General features: G+C 36.1%; 4 protein-coding genes across 13 annotated transcripts; 3 read left to right on the top strand and 1 right to left on the bottom strand.

Moving 5' to 3' along the window:
- Window positions 1-69: 69 nt before the first annotated feature.
- Window positions 70-8,688, bottom strand: LOC106652482 (pleckstrin homology domain-containing family M member 2). The gene is made up of 13 exons (XM_014371463.2): window positions 8,219-8,688; window positions 6,498-6,693; window positions 6,254-6,441; window positions 5,053-5,223; window positions 4,501-4,755; window positions 3,906-4,390; window positions 3,430-3,826; window positions 2,678-3,322; window positions 2,368-2,592; window positions 1,959-2,291; window positions 1,611-1,859; window positions 1,415-1,534; window positions 70-1,331 (listed from the first exon to the last, which is right to left on the bottom strand). The coding sequence occupies exons 1-13, from the start codon at window positions 8,654-8,656 to the stop codon at window positions 1,215-1,217; spliced, it is 3,819 nt and encodes a 1,272-aa protein (XP_014226949.2). The 5' UTR covers window positions 8,657-8,688; the 3' UTR covers window positions 70-1,214.
- On the top strand, window positions 8,623-11,954 carry LOC106652382. 8 transcript variants are annotated; one of them, XM_023459688.1, is made up of 5 exons: window positions 8,623-8,706; window positions 10,252-10,649; window positions 10,868-11,037; window positions 11,109-11,281; window positions 11,725-11,954. In XM_023459688.1, the coding sequence occupies exons 2-5, from the start codon at window positions 10,451-10,453 to the stop codon at window positions 11,927-11,929; spliced, it is 747 nt and encodes a 248-aa protein (XP_023315456.1). In that variant the 5' UTR covers window positions 8,623-8,706; window positions 10,252-10,450; the 3' UTR covers window positions 11,930-11,954. The 8 variants fall into 8 exon arrangements, with proteins under 8 accessions (XP_023315456.1, XP_023315461.1, XP_023315457.1 ...); XM_023459693.1 differs by having other exon boundaries at window positions 8,639-8,706; window positions 10,369-10,649; XM_023459689.1 differs by lacking the exon at window positions 8,623-8,706 and adding an exon at window positions 9,644-9,716 and having other exon boundaries at window positions 10,369-10,649.
- A 1,336-nt stretch (window positions 11,955-13,290) lies between these two features.
- On the top strand, window positions 13,291-17,502 carry LOC106652526. 2 transcript variants are annotated; one of them, XM_014371530.2, is made up of 6 exons: window positions 13,291-13,423; window positions 13,491-13,589; window positions 15,476-15,747; window positions 15,880-16,061; window positions 16,145-16,320; window positions 16,635-17,502. In XM_014371530.2, exons 3-6 carry the CDS (start codon window positions 15,513-15,515, stop codon window positions 16,834-16,836), a joined length of 795 nt encoding a protein of 264 aa, XP_014227016.1. In that variant the 5' UTR covers window positions 13,291-13,423; window positions 13,491-13,589; window positions 15,476-15,512; the 3' UTR covers window positions 16,837-17,502. The 2 variants fall into 2 exon arrangements, with proteins under 2 accessions (XP_014227016.1, XP_014227017.1); XM_014371531.2 differs by having other exon boundaries at window positions 13,291-13,593.
- A 283-nt stretch (window positions 17,503-17,785) lies between these two features.
- Window positions 17,786-19,755, top strand: LOC106652549. 2 transcript variants are annotated; one of them, XM_014371559.2, is made up of 5 exons: window positions 17,786-18,224; window positions 18,503-18,729; window positions 18,818-18,999; window positions 19,084-19,256; window positions 19,514-19,755. In XM_014371559.2, exons 2-5 carry the CDS (start codon window positions 18,522-18,524, stop codon window positions 19,710-19,712), a joined length of 762 nt encoding a protein of 253 aa, XP_014227045.1. In that variant the 5' UTR covers window positions 17,786-18,224; window positions 18,503-18,521; the 3' UTR covers window positions 19,713-19,755. The 2 variants fall into 2 exon arrangements, with proteins under 2 accessions (XP_014227045.1, XP_014227044.1); XM_014371558.2 differs by having other exon boundaries at window positions 17,787-18,224; window positions 18,521-18,729.
- The last annotated feature ends 1,169 nt before the right edge of the window (window positions 19,756-20,924 follow it).

Genomic DNA, 20,924 nt, shown 5'->3' with positions numbered 1-20,924 from the left:
TCTTTATTATATTCACTAGTATATCATGTAACTTTATTATTGAAATTTCATCATACTTTTACATATATTTTGAAAAATAATCAAATTACAGAGAATTTTAAAAATTAAATTTAACTGTCACAAATCGAATCATAATTCATGAAATTCAATTTTTTACAATAAAGTAATAATTTTCAAATAATGTAATTACTGAATCATGGTATAGGTAAACATAATTATTGAAAAAATTGAAGTGTTATAATCAAAGCATATCTTTTAGATACCTATAGACAAATATAACGTTGAAATTCACTCAAAATATAAAACATTATAAAATTATATAGAAATTAACAATTTAAATAATTTAATTTAAAATTAATTAACATCAACAAATAACCAATTTCAAATTAATAAACTAAAGGTCGTCTGGTCCGATCAATACTGTTCATTTACACATTGATTCCTTAAAATGTTTTTGATAATTTGGAAGATTTTATTCTGTGCCAACCGCGCAATAAGTTATTTACTCTAAAGCAATGGAGGAAATAATTTTTCCTCGCATTTCTAACGTGTCATATTCTGTTAGTGTTTTAACGTTGCGTTATTGATACACGTACAAGATACAAAAAATATAACTGCAAAGCTAAGGCATTTTTAATCTGTCTTAGTATATGAATAATGATAATCTTTCTTGGGTTTCTAATGAGGCGACAAATATACCTATATTTAAATTCTGCTCAAATAATCTATTGTATCTTTGATAAAAGAGTACAAATAATATGCTGGAAAATGCACCATTGCTATCTTCTAGCCACTCTTTTGATAAATGCAGTTAACATTTTATATAACATAGACACTTATAATAATTAATGTCATATATAATTTATATACAGTCTTTATAGCAAAATAAATAATAAAATATTTAAATACGTTCAACGAAAACAATGGCGATCTTGGTCTCATGTAAAGTTATATATACATAACAAAAGTCAAGTTACACCTTATAAATAAACTACATGATCATTAGAATTTCGGATCGGATCTTTTTTTAATAGCTTTGCTATGTCTATGATTTATATTTGATTATTTCGGCTAGCAAAGTTAAGATGATACAGCAGATCCTTGACTATTTCAATTAATTGGACTTAAAATAAATTTTTTTGAAATTCTTGATAACTATTAAGAAAAAATGATTTAAGAGCATGAAATTCGAATGTGGTGAGAAAATTTATATACTAGTCCGATCCTAATGGTAACAGATTTTTCCACGCTTGTTCCAGATTTTTATTTGCATCAGAGCAACGATGATGCAGTTTATCCTCCGGTGAGATAGTTGATATTGGAAAATCTCCCTATAAACAATATTAAAGTTCCAATATATTATCCTTCAATAACCTATATATTTTTTATATTACTGCTTGAAATTTAAACTCACCAATTTAGCAGTAGTCCAGAGACTTTCAAGAACTGCTCGAAAAGCACAAAACTCTTTGGAATTCGTAAAATAAACTACCCAATCACCGCTGTTTTCATGTACCTCTCTGCACGCGAATTCCTGTTGAAATTTGGATAAAAGTTAACTAAACTTCTGCGAAATCTTACAACTTAAATTATTGTTAATGAAAACTGACCAATATGCACCAAGATTGTTGAGCAAGAGGCACTCGGAACGCCGTAAGATCCTCGATACTAGCACAGGAAAGAGTTTGACCTCTCTGTGTCCCCGAAAATACTTCTTTCATTGTAACCATATGCTTTGTAGTTACAACTAGGCTACAAGGCAGTGGATCTCGTTTTTCTGAACAGTCATAAAGTCCAGAAGCACTTTGGACAAAACTTTGAAGCCACTCTGATGCTACGTACTCATCTGGAGCTGCAAACTGTAAAACAGAAGCGATAATTAGCAAATACAGAAATCGTGAATAAATTTTACATTCATAACTTAATAAATGAAGTAAGCAATGAATAGTGGAACTCACTTGATAAGCTTTATTAGGCTTTAATAATATTTCAAATGTATGTGGCCTGTGAGAATTCGGTATTCTTCGGCATCCCATACAGAGACCGCCTTTAAGTGGTATAGCACGTTTTGGTAGTCTTTGATTACTATCGGTAAACATATAGACGACACCACCTTTGAGTACAAAATATCCCGCTTCCCAAGGACTGGTGGATGCATTCGGGAATTGCGTTTCGTAAACGTGAGGCCGAAACATTAGGTCGCCTTCCTTCGTAGGACCGCATGGTGTCGTGGGTGGCGACATATGATCGTCCTCCATGTAAATGAGGCCATAATGTTCGATTTTCTCATCCTATACGATTATTTCAAGGGTCATAACTCGTCAAAATATTGCATTAGAAAATATGAAAATTGATTAAATTATTTACTGGGTGAACAGCCGTCTCGGCGAGAATGGAATGTTTGAGCGAGTGCATATCGTCGTAGTTAAGTTCCTTGACCGCCGGCAGTCTAGGTTTCGACGGCGATCTTCTCATAGCCATCTCCAAGTGTGTTATCAGCTCCGATGTAATTTGACTGCTACCAGTTGAAAAGAGGTATTGCATCTCATAATCAGCGTTCGATATGAGTATCGTTTGGGCATTGGGTCCAATCTGAAGTTGTAAATAGTCATAAGCATTATTCCGATGCGCAACCAAATTAAATACTTAAATTTTTTAATATCTATTTTATATTTACCAATATAACATCGAGTTCGTTATAAGGAATAACGAATTGATTGCTGTAGGTCTGATCGCTTTTTATACCGGTCAGGTACAAAGTTTTATCGGTGAGCAAGGCGAGCATCGGTTTGCTCTCGCCGTTCGTCATGTACGAGCTGCGAACTTTGTAAACTTTGTAAAGCTGCTCCGTTTTATCTCTGTAGATATTTTTTCTGAACACTTCTCTCAGCTTGAGATTAATACGCTCGCCACTGAACGTTTTCTTGCTCGCAGATGTATTTTCTTGCACTTCGCGTTCCAGTGCAGCGTCGAAAGCACGCGAAGCGTCTTTGTCCACTTTAGCACCTTTCATTCGCAAATTATTGAATTTTGACGCGGTCTTACGATCCTTCTTTGGATCCAATTTGCGCTCCGTAAGGGAGCGTAAGAATCGACTGAGCAACGATGTTTTCGACGTGGCTGATCGAAGTGGTGGCACCATTAGACGATTTCCTTCCAGCGATAAAATCGGAACGGAGTAGCGTTTTTTTATCGGCGAAGCGAGATGCCGAGGATTCGTTTGAGTTATATTGCCACCGGGTTGACTCGGCCCATCTACGCTGTCTGAGGTCGTTGTTACGCTTTCGAGATCAGACCAATCGCTTGAACTTGCGTATTTTGCCTGAAATAACAAATAAAATCATTGAGAATTTAAATGAATACCATCACACTAGACGTTAATTTTTACAAAATGACTTTATGAACGGTACAGATCAAAGAATGTCTTACTTGATGTTTTCCTAAAGGCATTCTAGGCATTTCCAATTTAACGAATTCCGGCTCTTCGACGATACTCTCGAACTCTTTTTCCTCGACGTAAGCCTCCTTCGCCTCGTTTTCTTCGAGTTCGCAGAGGATTTTTGAAAAAGCGGGATCTTCCTGTCCTTCGGGCACACCTCGTTCGCACATCATGTCGAGCTCGCAAACGGCACACTCGGCCTGTTCGGCTTCGGTTTCGGCAATAGCCGCCCCGACCATCGGCTCTCTTGATTTATAATCTAGATCGTTACAATTATCGTATCCACTGAGAGTCGATGACGACGAGTAGTAATCGGAAAACGTTTGTCGAGTCGGCTGGGCGGCTCGCTCGATGAATGACGAATCGCCATGCGAACACCAGCTGTGCCTAGAAATGTCAATGCAATATTTCAATTTGGTTTGATGAAAAATAGAATCCATGCATAGGTAAATATAGAGCCACTTACCGGACTTTATGAGTATTTTTTTCAGTCTCGTTGAGCGGAGGACACGGTTTCGAATAAGTATCCACGTAATCCTCCTCGTCGTCGAGCTTCATCATCTTGAAGATATCCTCGTGGAAGCTCACGCGCTTTTTCACGTCGCCTCGCTTCTTCTTGCGATGGCGTTTCTGCACGTGCGAGTCCGAGCTCGACGTTGACAGTATGCCGGTATCGGTAACATTGACCGTATTTAAAATACTATAAGGCGCCTCCGTATTGTCGCAGTCCGAAATCGTCATGCTGAGTTCCAGCAGATTCGTATCGTTATTGATGACGTAGGAGCTGCCGCGATGATCCTGCAGAGGTTTTTTAAAGCTGAAACCGTCACCGTTGAAGCTCGAACGCTGCTGTAGACAAGGTCTGATTCCATTGTTCTCGGCATCCGTACGGGGTTGCTGCTGCTCGTGCTGCTTCGAATTGCCAAATTTTTCTTCCAAGTAGTTGTAATTCTGAAAATTTTTAAATTTTCTCGTGTGAGGTACTGATTGTCTATTATCATGCGCTAATTGGATATCAATTAGAATTTTCAATCATTTATCATATCTGTAACTATCTGTACCTTGACTGTATCTAGACTCGAGCAGTCCATTTGTTCATCGTCGATTTCACCGACGACGTTTTGGTTAATTATGTCGCTGTTCGTCACGACGCTGTTGTGAAACTTGCCGGCAGAACCGTTGTTGGACAATTTGGCCTCGTCCGACGAGTGGCTGGATGACGAAAACAAATCCGTGTCCCTATTGTCGTTCTCGCAGTCGTACATTTTACACCTGTTGTAATGATATTTGGCCGCATTTCCCGTCGACCAATCCTCCTGCAATATAAGATAATAAAGATTATGTATTTTCGTCGCGATTTATTTTTCAACTCATGGCGCTTGCCTTGTATCAATATTCGACGAAAAAATGCGCTTCGCATAGCATTCGACACTCGTGGATTATTGATTCGTACGAATAAATATTATTAAAATCAACCAGTCTTATCTTAAACTTTTATTATAATTATTATTTTTTTGCAACGTTTAAGATAACTAGTCGATAATATCGTTTAGCGCAAATAGTTGCCTTAAACGTTATCGATGATACGCGTGAAAATCTTAACTTCGGTTTACCTCTTTGTAGCCGCTGTTATCGGTATCGTTAGAAGCGTCCATATCGGTATCGACCCCGGACGAGAGGCTGCCCCGTTGGCGGCAGAGGTGCAAATTCAGCAAGACACCCGACGGCGAGCCTCTCATCGGCCGCTGCGGCATGTAGTTGCAAATATCGAGATACGTGACATCCTGCACATTTCATAAGGAAAAACAAGTTGTTCATTGACGAGTTTTGTAATAAAAAAATGATAGTGTCTAAATAAATAAACTTGTTTTTATACAGAATTTGCAGTATCGTCAAATTAATCAATGCATGTTTATAAAAGCGGCAGTTCATTGGTGTACGAGAGTTCGAGTCTAATTATAACTATCTGAATGGAAATGTTTTCCTTCGCATGTTTGCTCGATTTGCGCTAATCCATGTTCTCGTTAAAGTAATGCTATACATAATATAGGCGTGTTAAGCTGAAACATGAAGTTTTACGGTGACACCCTCTTTAGTTTCCTCTTATCGCAAATTTTCATATACTTTCACAGGCAAAGATTTTCCACTGCAATACGTCAGAGAGATTATTCATCACGTTTATCAAATTGACCACGCAGCAAATGATTACAGTAAAGGAGAGAAAAATAAAAAGCATACTACGATCAGCCACAAAAAGAGAGTGCTATATTGTAGCTGTATGCGATAACCTGTGATGACCTTTTCTCACAATTAAAGATAAACGTGCCTGTAATGAGCCAACTTTCTGTTAATTACCATTATTAATTACCGTTCTCAACACTATTAATTATTATTTACAGGGACGAAATTGATGTATACTAAGTATTCAATGGATGTTTATCGGTCATCGATATCATTGGTAAATGATCAAACTTGTTACATTTTATCTACTCACTGCTTACTTTAACGAGAACAAGGATTTTTGTTAAGCAAGTGTTATATTATTTCATTAACTGATATAATATAAGTGACAAAATAAGATTTGCAATTATATTACATATATCACAACTGAATGAAAGTTTTGACTCATCTAATTGAATTTATAGGCTGAAACTTATTTGTATGCTTATGATTTAAATTTTTAGTAAATCCTACCATTTTAATTAATACCAACATTTATTTTATCAATAAATTTGAGAAGTGAATACAGTTACAGTTATATATTTTCATAAAAAGTGAAATAAGATCATAAAATGATATAATCTCAGTACATACCAGCTGCAGTGTGAATGAAACATTTTCTAATCCTGCCAAAAGATTCACCAATTGATTAGTTCGATCAGCATCTCGCACAAGAGCATGGGGAAAGTATTGTTTCTTCAAGTTTTTAGCATCCCTTAACATGCATGCTAAATAGCTCTCAAAACTGCCTTCACTGAGTGTATGATACAGCCATGCTCTTCCTGTAAAGACAATTTTTGATAAACTTTGATGAAATGATTAATAATCTTATACATACCTTTTCCTATAGATGTTAACACATTTTGTAGTGCATGTATAACGACAACAGTATCTTGATGACTAAGTTCTCTAACGGTACCCCAATATCCATGCCGCTCAACACGTAAACCATGACGCAGGGCTCTGTCTAACCAGTATACAAGCCAAGAGTCACCGTCAAGTACAACAGATCCATGTAAACTTTGAATGTAGATCTGTCAAACAAAATTAAGTTTTGTTGAATAATTATGTTAATATAATATTACAATGTTGTAAAAAAATACTATATTATTTCCATAATGCGGAGGTTATATATGTATCATTAGTCGTCTTACTATAATACTCAATGAAATGTTAAATATGTTTGCAACTGGCAGCTTATGACTAATCTTTGATACAATTAATTAAGTGCAAATTCCATTGGATGTCATTAAGCCAGTGTAAAACATTAAAAGATATTTTCGAATTTCACAGATAGGCAACTACGACAGAGCACAAATCACACAGGTCATACTTATCAGGTGTCCAAGAGGGCAACAGCTGATTAGGACAACAAATACATTTTTTGCTCTATCGAGAGTCGATGCAGAAAAGTGCAGTTCTGCTAGACGTCACTGGATTGTTATAATCACAACAGCAGCTTCGTGCGGCATACAGCGCCAAAATGAGCGTGTAAAAATGCGCTAAGCGGCTAATTTTGTAACTTCCAAAGTTCTCGAAGTACTCATTATATTGAATTTCCATTTATTTCAATTAAACAGAATTTTTAATTGAAAAAGTTTTGATCTATTTCGTGATGAAAAATCTCTCATTTTAACTAGTAGGTAAATTTTTTCACGCACGCAACAAAACACGCACTCGTCTCTTCATATTACTATGAATATCTATTGAAATTTTTAAATCCATCACGAGAAACAAGCCATTAAAATTTTTTTATTGAAAAATATCCATCAATCGAACAAACGGATTAAATGTATCGGAGAAAAGAAAGTATGAACGTTGAAAGGTGATCGGAATAGCACGTCGGAACGGGGAAAAGATGTCTTATCGCTTCGAGAAAGCCGTAATTTATCAACTATAGACGTTGAGACGCTCCGATAGTCATTCGTAAGAGAATAAGCACATCGAGCATGCAGCTTAGAATGTTTATGCCGAGACGATAATTTAAAAATGACAACGAGCCGGGACTGAGAGAAGAAGCTTGCGAGAAAATTCGATACACATCAAGGAAATGCTGCAAGCTTTACAGTACATTATAATGCGGTCGTATGAATTATTTTAAGCTTTTTTAAAAGTCGAAGATTTGTCCTTAAAGGGAGGTGATAAAGAATTCCATGCCTGAATGCCCTTCAAATGAAACGGGACGTGCGCGAAATGCGATATTAAAGTATTTTCGTTGCAGATGCGATGCAGGTAACACAGTCAATGCAGGACAATACGGCTAAGCTGCTCTCGAGCTTTCAACTACATAAAGAAGAACGAATTATAAGAGTAGCCGTGGTTAAAAAAAACACGTTAAACAACGATGAATTCAACATTAACGGAAAAATCGATTCAAGAGAGATAAGTAAAATGATGCAAGGGTCGATTGTTCACGATTGATTTTAAAGCTCTGTACGATAGAGGGTCGCGCGTCAAGAGCTTTTGTCTCGATCTTAATACCTAGAGGTGTTCCATCTTGGCTATATCTCAGCGAAGTTGGAGTGCGCACGGAAGTCGAGTAGAACAATCGTCACTCACCAATTTGACGGCCTTGGTGAGCTCCTGGAGTATCCGCTCCTTGGAGAGGACCTTGTCCGTGCAGAGCTCCATGTCGGCGACATCCTGGCCTGGCATCTCGAGATTCTTGGCCTGTCTCGGCGCGTTCACAGCATCGCAAAGTGGATCGAGAAAGAGCTTGGTGCGATCCTCCTGTCGCTCGACGACACCTCGAAGCTCTTCGACCTGCTGCGATTGTTGTTGCACCTGATGACGACGACGAGGATGATGATCCTCTTCTTCGGTCGAATCCAGCAGTGGCCCTTGGCCGCAGATCTGCGCCTCCGGACGACACTGCGCAGGCGTTCCAGCGACACCACTGCGACTATTATCAATGCAGGCAGCAGCACTGTCAGCAACAGCAGCAGTAGTAGTCGTGGTCGTAGCAGCAGCAGACACTTCGTCGCGTATCAGCCGCATGATCGATCTTTTGCACGAACCTGTGCAGCTCTACGTGCGCGCCTGTATAGGTATATATCGGCGGCCTTGCGTGTGTTCGTATATAGCACTCGTTGTATACCTATATACGAAGCCGAAACGGCAGTTGGAACAAAGCCGCGGCGCCGACGCTTGCGCGCTCGAGCTTTTCCGACGGTGCGGTGGTGTACCGCGAGCGAAGCGCTAGATTCGAACGCGAGCTTTCGTTCCGGACGCGCTGACGGATGCGGTGAAGCGACGAGTAGCTTGATTGACTCCGCGTTCGTCGTCGTCTTCGTCTCTGCCGTCCGCAAAAGACTCGAGGATTCGAGGCGAGTAAGTCGTTGCGCGCGTGCCGACTGCGAATTAACGATTGGCGTGGCCTGCAGCTCTGCGCGCGCTTGATCGAAATAAGCGCAGCTCAAACTGCCGAGCTTGCAATCTTCCGATACTGATTATAGTATGCGTATGGCAGCGAAGAGAAGAGAAGAGTCGATAGTGATAACGTGTTTACTTCGGAATATGAATATGCATGGATGTTTGTGCTTAACAGCTCATTAAGCGAATGCGGAGCGAAGCTCGAGGCGGACAATATGTGCAGGGGTCGAGCGACGACGCGAGCCAAAGTTTCCGAAGAAAAATCGCGAGTTGCTCCGAATCTCTTCGCTCGCGATTGTTGCTCTCGCGCTCGCGGCCGACGACATCTCGCTTGGCTTCTTTCGCCGTCCGATCCGTTTGGAAAATTACGTTTTTTTAGCTCGTGTCATGCTGTTCCTTCGTCCTCGCGCTCGCTCCGCGATAACGTGCGTTACGCAACGATTATACGAACTATAGGCGACAAATCGTAAAGTACGATGTAATGCCATCGTTCAAATTCTGACGATTACGTTACTGGCGAATCGCGCTCTGTGTAATTTCGAGCCGCAAGCCGATTCTCGTGTCAGCGGTATCGTCGGCAATAAATGTCTGTTGTTTTTGGCATTATATATCGGCCGTACTATACGCGGTATCTTCTTCGTCATCTTTTCATCGCGTGCTCGTTTTACAATCTCACGTTTTCAAAGTAACAGCGATACCTATTTTGGATTTTTGAAGAAAAAACATTCTTTTTTTGATCGGTCGCATTGAAAACGAGTTTATTCAAAATTGCTCAAGTTCATACAATTTTTTCGCGAAAATATAAGGCAAATTTCAATAGTCGTGATTCTAAGGAGACAATAAAGCCATCATAAAAATGATTTATTTCAATTGCATTTTCTGCAACTTCGACTAAATATTTAAAATAATTTAATTTATAGGCGAGAAATATAAATCTAGTTATTGATTAAAATGTTGATCATTATGAGAGGAGTATATCTCATTTATTTTTCATTGGTAAATTATTAAAGATAATCTATTTAACAATGTAGTATTTTTTTATTGAAAAAAGTTTTTGAGAAAATAATTTTTTATGAGAAACAAAACCATTTTAGTATATTCTAAAAATAACAAAAAAAGTCTCTCGATATTTATTCGAAAACGATAAGTAAAACCACTCTCTATGAGACATTTATTAATGATATCAAAAATAAATCTTTATACACACTTTGCCATATCAGTTGCTTTTTCAGTTATCACTTATCGTTCGTTCGCAAGATTAATGTCAATGTGCGTGCAGTTGTAGCTGCGATCATTTATTAAACTGGTTACAATACGTTCCTACCGATTGTTTTTAGTAAATTACTCTCACTGCAAGTACTATCTTAATTTACTCGTCAGAAATCATAGTGCAGTGAAGATTTTATTGGATTGCTAAATATGGCACATTGGAAGCGACCAGAAGGACCATTAAACGTATGGAGAATCGTTGATGGTTACGAGCGAATGGAGGATGGGTCAAAAAAACCAATCAAATTTTCTATTCAAGATATTCCTGACGATGAGTCCAGACGACAGGAAGTCTTGGATCATTTTTACGATTACTTTTTAGAGGATGAGCCAGTGAGCAAATCCACAAGTAAGTATGGTACTGATCAAAAATATTAATAAAACCAAAATGAGACGATTCAGTGACTCATTTTGATAATTCCATTAACTTGTATAATTCAAAATACATTCGCTCAATCAGTCAAAAGAATATTTACAATCATTGTTAATCACTTATAATTATTTTATGATTTATTTTTTAAATATTAATTTGTTTTGAAATCAATTTCGCAAAAATGTTTTTTGTAGAAATCAAACAAGATCCAGATGGTGTAGCTGATTTTCAAAGTGTTTGGAATTATGCCTTGGATCAAAGAGTAGTTATAGGTTGTTATAAGTTAGACTCGGACGGAAAAATTGATAAATTAGTTGGAGCCAATATTGTTTTCATGGTGACAAAAGATTCTTCCAAAGATATGGTATGGATTTGATCAAAAAGATGAATATTTTTGATTTATATCAGGTATAAAACTTTTTAATCTATTCACAGAAAAATTTTAAATCTGAGAACTTCAAAAAAATTTGGCGACTATTCGAAGATCTCGTGAGCAATGCAGATGTTTGCAAAATCTATAATGTTGATAAATACATTAGTTCGATAAGTCTTAGTGTTTTACCAGAGTATCGTGGACAAAAACTTGGACAATATATTCTAGAAACGAGGTAAGTTATTTCAGTGAACTTTTTTTATTAAATTTTATGGAATAAACATTGTTTCACAACATGATAGTTTGACTGGACAAAGAATGTGGCAAACTGTACCGATTATATTCTGTTTTAAGTAGTGATTACTGACCACTTCACTCAAAAAGAAACTTAAAAACAAAATGAAATAAAACGATAAGGATAAAAGTCATATTTTCGAACATTATTTTTCTTACTCGAATGAGATACTAAAGTCCGACTAAAGAGGAAAATTGTAAAACTTTTTTAAGATTTTCCAAGAATATTTTTTTTTAACATGATTATCTAGAAAACTAGAAAATGAAGCAATTCGCGTATCTTTAAAAAAAAATATATCCTGCGGAAATGTTTACCTTAGCTTTGGTATTCTCCTTACCTGAATGAACAAGCATACAACATTATGATTTTAATTAAAATTTTAGAGACGACTTGGGCAAAAAATACGGTTTTCCTGCAACCTCTACGATGTTTACAGCAGCAGCATCACAACGTCAAGCAGAGCGCGCCGGATTTGAGGAAAAATTTTCTAAAAATTATGCAGATATTGTAGATGAGAATGGAAAGCCTCAATTTCCTAACATCACTTCTAAGTGTGTAAAAATTATGATGAAACGTTTTGCTCATTAAAATATTTTTATGAATTTATTTCCAAAATAAAATATTAAATAAAACGAACTATTAATCTATGAATAGATCATTGATTTAAAGAAACTTTTTCGCAAATTCAGAACGTAGATTTATTTTGTTTAATATATAAGTAAGTTATCCTGATTTTTTTGAGAAAATCATACTCTATATAAAAGTATTTAATTCTTTCGATACAAATTTTCAGGATATAAAGATTTTATTTTTTTATGTTAACTGTCAATCGCTGCAAAGTTGCTGATATCAAATATCCTGTAGGATCTGATATCTGCGAAAATGTTTGATTTAATATGGGAGTTGCGAGAAATTGCGTTAAAAAAGATAAATTTGAACTTTCATCAAGAAAAAATGAATGAGGAAACATCTTGCGCGGAAAAAACTTTCAACTGACGCACGATAGAGCCATTCAGTTATTCAAATTGTTATATTGAGTCACAAAAAAAGGCGAAAGAATTTTCAAATAGAAAAACCTTGAAAACTTTCCCGATAAAACGACTATAATCAAGTGTATTTTAATTTTATCAAAAGAATTATGCAATCCTCCGTAGCGAGGAAGCTTACAATGTTTTATCACGATACGCGGATACTTTTCTCCGAGAAAAACGAGAGACGCGGCTTCGCTGCTCGCTTCTCGCGCACCGCCGGCACACCACCACTACGCCGCGCACTTTTATATCTTCCATGGAGATGTTTATTAGACTTTAAAAGTTGGTTGACCGAGGACGCGGCTGCAGAGGCGAGCATAAGTGCACGCGAGATGTGCTTTTGTTCCCGGAATAGACGATGGGAGGCCCTTCCATCATTGTGCATTGTGCTCACCCCATGATGCAAATTACGTTCTTCGTAGCGAGAGAGAGTAAATGGGTAGTCGGCTAAAACGCTTGGCCGAATACAACAGGAGCGCGAAATTTTCTGGCGAAAGAAGCGCCGACCGAATATAGATCCGCAGGCTATGAGTGGAGGAGAGGGGTAAGTATGCACGCATCCATGGTCCATTTGGCCCTTCTCTTCCGGGCGTGATGCGTTTGGTATGTCTATATAGATGGAAGATATCGAGGCACGCACCCCATGCCCTCGCTCGTTGAGCGAGTAATGATATGCACGCACATGCGTATACGCGCGGCACGATCCGTCCGTCGCTGCTTGGCATGATCCGTCGCGCGAGCTGACACGAGAGAGGGGCTCGTCGACTACATGTACTGCCTATACGATATGCACCGACGTATATCTCTTTATTATATCTATGTATGCGAGAGATGAGCGCATCGTATGAGATGGCGAGGATACATTATATATTACGCGCGTGCGACATATTCATATATAGTTGGAGCGCGGCGATTCGCGCCAGTGTACGCGATAACGTGTCAACATAACGGTTGCCGCTGTTGCTGCTGCTTCTCGTCCGTCGGTGCTCTGGCGGCGAGTTTTACGAATTATCGCGCAGTGTGTGACGATAGATTCGCCGAGAGCCTCGATGTATGTGCGTGTGTATGCGTGTGACCAGGCGCTATACGCAAATTAATTTTCAATTTTATATACACAGGCATACACGAGCATACGCTCGGCAGTAGCAGCGACAGACTCCGCTACTGTGCACAGGAGCGCGTATCATTAGTACTATCGCGCCTGTCGCTATATTCGCGTGAGTAAGACATTTTTCGCTTACAATATATGTATATATATATATCCATCACGCATGACATTCTTTTTTTCTCATCTTTCCGCGTGTATATTCAACAACAACGCGCGGTGTGCCACCCGCTGCAATTGACCATCTATTCATTCACGCAAGCGTCGTATATTTTCGCTTCTCTCCTCGCCTATATCCGCTATACTATGATTTTCCGCTCATTGTCTTCGCAGCGTATACGCGAACATTTTTATAATGCCTATGAATCCGCGACATTTCTATGATTTCATAGGTCGAATTCGCACGGCTTTAATTGCGTATATTGGAAATCAAATTATTGAATACTGCACACGCTTTCTATATAGTTTCGACAAAAAATATATAATGATCAATGCGACAACGGTCGCGAGCTACTGGGTGGAAAATTTAATTTCTTATAAGAATTAGCGCTACTATGTGTATCGTGTGGCATGCTGTGTATTATTTTGAACGAGTTATGGCAAAAAAGTACTCGGTTCCAGCCACACGATGTAACGAGACTTATCGATTTTGATGGAATTGTTTTTCTACAATTTTTCCCGCAGTAACACTGATAACAACTGCGACGGAATCAAATAAACAGCTCATCGTGTCATTTTCAATGTATACGTGTTCGCGAAATTCTATAAAAAATGTCGACTAGCAATCTTCAATAATTAAGACTATATCTGTTGAGCAAACATCGAAGATAGCTGAGAATGAGAGTTAAGTTGATTATTTTGGGCGGGCATCACTATGATGTAGCATATATGATTTTGGACACACAATTGTTAGTCTCTTTGATAAATAAGTTGACTCTTCTTCCTGTCAACGAAAGATATCCGTAAGTCATTAGGTAATTCTGCACGTGGGTACGTATATAAAATCGGAAAGTAGAAGCGGAAGACTCAATTGTCCAGCAGCCCTATCGGATGATCTCCAATGGCAAACAGACTGCGCCGCGTAATGAGAATTGCACCCATCGCACACGCGTCAAGGTAGAGCTTGTAAACTCGGTTTGCACTTTGACACGTGACCTACTTTTAGTCTTTTTGCGTTTAATCGTCCGTTGTAGTTGTAAAGTGTAATTCGTAAAAATATCCGCGAAATTTCCTCGGTGAGAATTGCGATCGTTTAAAAGTCACTTTAACACGTATCACGCCAACTAATGCGTTGTACATACCCGTCTTGCGTTGCATTTAATTCTGAAATTTCGACGACGCGCACACCATACATAATTTTTCATTTAAATTAGGTACTTGTGCATGTAACTTTATTTCAGTTTAAACTTATCTTTGGACATCGTGAAAATCGTTTCGACGAAATTCCGTGTCTCTGCTAATGTGTTTGTGTGTGCGTGCGTGCGAGCGGGTGTCGTCAAATGTGAACGATATAGTGTGAGATGATGAGCATATTTTAAACACAAAACTTGTTACTAAAAACATCATGAACATTCGAATTAACTAGGATGTAATGTGAAATCATTTAAAATTATATAATAGTTCAACAAAATTGCAGAGGGGACATTTATGCTTTAACAGTATAAGTCATACCAGTAGAGCAAAGTATCAAAATTATTCCTATTCCTCGAATGTGCAGAGTCATAAAATTTGCTCGATCACTGAATTAAGCTGTGAGATCTCGTAAACGCACTTGCAATTTTCCAAAATTACTCTGAATACGTAGATATTTTAGCTTCGTAAACTAAACGTAAAACAAATTTATGAAAAATAAAAAAAATTAAATTTTTTAGTGTCTCAAATGAATTTAATCATTCAATACCCTACATTTCTTAATTTTGTTATTTTTGAGCACTAAAAATAATTTAGTTGTGTTTAGTTCGATAAAACATTTATAACATTTTCTATAAATTTTTTCAGTGAGTTTGAAATTAAATACGTCATTAATCGAAAAAAAATGGTGGATGAAAGTAACAACGATGTCAAAAAAAGACAAACTATTAAAAGCTGGAATCGGCCGGATGGGCCTTTGAACATTTGGAGAATAATTGAGGGCGAAGAACATCAGAATGATGGTACGAAGAAAAAAATAAAATTCTCCATCCAAGATATTCCTGAAGAGCATTATCAAGACGTCATAAAGCACATGTGTGACTACTTTGTTGCCGATGAAGTCACTTGTCAATGTTCAAGTACGTAGATATATGTCTTCGATGTAGGAAATTTTTCTTTGCAAATTACTGAAAATAAATGTTAAAACTCGAGAATTTATAACGGAAATGGAAATATAAATTAAATATTGATATAGTTTATGTCATTTGCAGAAATTAAAGATGATGAAGAAGCATTGAATGATTTTCGGATTTTGTGGGACTATTTATTGAAAATAGGAATCAGTGTAGCCGCCTACAAGCTTGATTCGAACAATCAAATTCAAGAGCTAGCCGGAGTCAATATTCTTTTTCCAGTAACCGACGAAATAGAAGAGGCAATAGAAAATTTTATGGTTAGAAAAAATAAATTTAATTGTTTAAAAGTTGTTAATAATGCAAAATGACATCATTTATTAATTAATTTTCCTTACTACAGAAAAATTTCAAATCTCAAGGCTCTCGAAAAATATTTGAATTTATGCATGATCTGAACGAAAAAGCTCCCGACGTTCGTGATATCTACAAAGTTGACACATACATTTCAGCGTTGGGTCTCAGTGTTCATCCCAATTTTAGAGGACAGAAACTTGGAGTCAGACTTCTTGAATCAAGGTGAATTATCTATTCGTGAAACATATCTTATTTGCGTAAAAATTCAAGTTGAAAAGTAAATTTTCTAAACGAACAGGACCTTCTATTTATTAAAGGAATAACGAATTATCATCACTGACATAAACAAACATGCAGATATCCTCCAATCTAGTCAATTACTTATTCATTAATTTTGACTTTTAAAACAAATAGTAATTTTACATAGATTTTTTATAGATATTGGATTTATCGATCATGACTTAATCATTCATTTAATTTCATTAATTTGAATAAAATACAAAATTATAATTTCAATTGAGCTATTTATATTTTAGAACCGACATAGGACGCAAATATGGGTTGACCGCAACTTCGACGGCTTTTACAGCACCGGCATCTCAAATACAAGCGGAAAGAGCCGGTTTCGAAACGGTGTTCGAGCAAGACTATGCTTCAGTTCTTGATGACGAAGGATCTTTAATTTTTCCCAATATTAAATCAAAATCAGTGAAAATTATGATCAAAAAGTTGAATTAAATAGCCAAATACAACATCCACCTTTTTGATTATGTGTAAGATGTAAATACATGTAGATACGTACATTATTAATGATTAATTTAATGTAAATAATCAAGTTTTATTAAAGTCAGATGAATGTAACTCTTATTTTATTAAATTTATAGCGAAATAATTTAATATATTTGTTCTTTGTCTTGTAACAAGATTTCGTTCACGTATTATCTGACGGTATTTACATGAATATTAAGTATTGAAAGTATCAAATGAAAACTCGAGCATCGACTTAAGTCATCTTTTGTTATTCGTGTTTATTTAACTCTTCATCGCATATGTTTGAGTCTTTGTGCTCTTTATCTCATTTCCATAGTCTATTGTAATTGCAAATACCGTTTATTTTTAAAATAACTATTATGCCCTTACAGAATAATCAAAGAAATTTCGAAACATAAAACGAAGTTCTCTTTTAATCCAATGCATATCAATTCGAAAAATAATATGATGGGGCAAACTTACAGTCTGTTGGATAGTGAACTACTATATGTACTTTTTCCGTATTAAAGAAATCTGATACAATAATAACGTAGGAGATAAAGCGTTCATTCTTTTGTCAATGTATTTATGTCATTTTTTCTATTTGTTAAATGCCATATGTATATCCTGATAATAAAATAATCGGATAAGCTATTTTTTTATTTAACTTCTCCCAACAACTCTATTTTATTATTGCCGAGGATAATTAATTAATCGCTCCATGACATCTTTTTCATTTTGAGCCATACTGTAAAATGTTAATATTAATTGAAAATTATTTGACTTCTTTCAAAGTGAACCTTCTATCTAATTAATTAAATGTTTTATTTTATGTAGTACTTTTTCAACAATAAATTGAGTTGAGTTGTTTTGTTTCGAAAAGCGGGTTATAATTTTTGAAAAATGAATTTTTACATTTTAAATCAGTAGCATGAAAATCCAGTGCAGTGATTAAAAACTTTCAAACATTTTGGGACTTATCAAAGAATATAACTAGTGAAATTTAAGCGCGCTAAAATCCAAAGATACGCGTTGATATACTTTTACGCGAATACAACTGCACAATGCCGGAAGCTTAATAGCAGCTTCCCTCGATTACATAACTCGAAGTTTCTTCTTAAGGCTGTAACAAGAGATCTGCGCATCGAGTTGTTCTCGCTAATTTTCACATTTTCATTCAATTGCAGGTTTTCGTGGATAATATAACATCACTTTATTTTATATTTACACGCACATATACCCACACGTCGTAAAATCATTTGGAGACTTTAAATGTGTTTAGCTAAACGAGAGTTGGAATTTGTCGACGTCTGTGCGACAGTGGCAACGACGGCAGCAAGCGGCAGCAGCAGTAGTCTTTGCTATTTTCGGTAGAGGTAAGCTCAATATGCAAGTTTACATTCTATAACTGACTGAGATGTGATTTAATGGGGAGTATAAGTAAGCAGTGTTGTAGATAAACTTCAAACTGCATGGCTTATCGCAGTTGATTATTTAACCAAAAAACGTTTTTACGCGTGTACGCTATATATTTCTTTCATCATAATATAGATACAAATTCTTTACTGACACTTATTTCGTATAACAATGATGTACATTTTTCCTATCGCATTTCATAATATTAAAATTATTTGAGATATATTATCACATATAGCTTTATATTTTCAATAAGTATGGATGATAAATTGCCAAAGACTTGGCAGAGGCCTGCCGGTCCATTAAATGTTTGGAAAATCATTGAAAGTACAGAAAAATTAAGCGATGGATCAACAAGACCGATTCGGTTTTCTATTCAAGAAGTTCCGGTGGATAGACGAGAGGAAACTATAGATTTCATGCTCAAGTATTACATTCCCGATGAGCCTATTTGTAAAAGTCTTAGTGAGGAAAACATAATTAAGCAATAAAAAATTTAATGAATTTCGATACATTTTAAATTAATAAAAAATTTTCGGTTTCCATTGCATAGATTGTAAAAATGATCCAGATATGATTCATGACTTTCAAGTATGTTGGAAGTACTGTTTAGAGGAAGGCTGCGTTGAAGCGGCTTACGTACTTGGTTCTGATGGGAGCATAGGTGAACTGGTTGCTTTAAATATGTTATATGTTTCTTCTAAAGCAAACGACCAAAAAATATTTCAACTAATGGTATTATAAAAATACGAATGAATAAACGTATTTATCATCGCATAAAATGTTCACTTACATTCCTTACCGAATCAATATTTGCAGGATAGCTTTAAATCGTCGAAATTTAAAGCATTGGCAAAAATCATGTTGGATGCAAAAGAGACGGCTAACTGTTCAAATATTTTAGGCGTTGATGAATATATATCTGCAATCGGACTTGCGGTCGCAACTCATCTGCGGGGACAGAAGCTGGGCTTGCGACTTCTAGAAGCCAGGTAGCATTTATTACAATTCTTATTTTCATTAAAAATTGTTATTGATACTTTGTTTTAGTTGTTTGCTTTGTCTAATTACTATTATAATCGTTTATTTTTAATAGAAGCAAGCTCTTATTTCGAATACTGAATAAAGCATAAAAATCTCACTTATTAACTAAATCTCTTGGTAAAATTAAATTTCCCAAAGACTTTAAATTTTATAATTATTGATGACCAATAATGATAAATTACTGACTAAGTTTATCATTACATAGAAGTGAAATGGGTAAGAAGTTTGGTATAAAAGGAACATCCACAACATTCACAGCAAAAGCTTCCCAAATTCTAGCCACAAGGGCGGGATTCGAAGAAAAATTTTCATGGAACTACGCTGACATAATCAACGACGATGGCACTCCTTTTTTCCCAAATATCGAAACAGAAAATTTTAAAATTATGACCAAGAAGTTTTAATTGTATTCTAGATAAATAAAAAAATCTCTTTCTTAAAATTGAACAGTTTTTTGCAATCTCCTTTACAAATTCTGTAGCCAGAAAACGTAGAAGAAAATTCGTTGAACTTATTTTATTCGTTTTTGAAAAAAATTAGCTTCATTGAATTAACTTAAAAATTATTTGGTGTCTGATTCTTAAAATTAAAAGCTCTAAATCTTATGAAGAATTTTTATAATTTATGTAGCTAAGTGATGTAGCTAAATAATGTATTACATAGCTTTTTCCGATTCGACTTTGATTCAGTTTGATTTAGAATTAGTTTTCTCATTTAGTCTGCGTAGAAAGTGAAATAAATTATACGTTGCATATGGAGAATATCTGATAAATGAGCAAAGTCAGCGATAATATATAGAAATTCGTTCCCTGCAGCATGTATAAAAAATACTGGATGAATCACGCTCGCGACTCAAAGCCATGATGGACCAATTAGAGTCGGCATAAACCTTGGAACAACTTTGGTACGTCGAATAAATTACGCTTGCTTTATGCATCAGTAAGTTTCTTTTCATTTTTGCGGGAAATCGAGCGAAAGATTGAGATCTCGAGCATATTATATCGAGCAAAAATTTTAACTATATAACATCGAGAAAGGGCCGGAGCGCGTCGAGCGTGCACCAATTGTCGAAAACAACGTCGAATTATAATGTATAGCCTCGAGGAGATTGAGATGTATTTTCATAAAATACATATCACAGTTGAGCACATATTATACTTGCTTACATAGTGATCGATCGAACGGCAATGAACAATACCTGGCAGCCTGACATATTTTGTTTGTCCAGTGTCCGGTGGAAGTGCAAATTTAATTTTCCCTGCGGAACCCGCATAGAACGATGCGATGATCAGCAAAATAAACGCAAAACGATGTTCTTTTATAGACTTTGTCACTTCACGTAAAATTTGGTGGATTTTAATAAATTTAATGTAAAAATACATTTTTAGTATCAGTATAGTTTTCTAGACCCAGTACAAAATACATATTTTCAATTGTACGATTATTTTACATGATTAAATTATTAGGACTGGAAGGGATCTTTCAATTTTAGCCGAACACGTGCCTGGTTTAAAGGTATGTAACTGGATGATGTTATATTCGTCAAATTTATTCTAAAAAATGTATGATCGCAATTGTAAAACTGTATCTGTACATATACGCTTCGAATATAAATC

This window comes from Trichogramma pretiosum, unplaced genomic scaffold (genome assembly GCF_000599845.2).
Source record: "Trichogramma pretiosum strain Unisexual culture from Peru unplaced genomic scaffold, Tpre_2.0 scaffold32, whole genome shotgun sequence".
Classification (NCBI taxonomy): Eukaryota; Metazoa; Arthropoda; class Insecta; order Hymenoptera; family Trichogrammatidae; genus Trichogramma; species Trichogramma pretiosum.
This window is presented reverse-complemented; position numbering and strand designations above follow the sequence as displayed.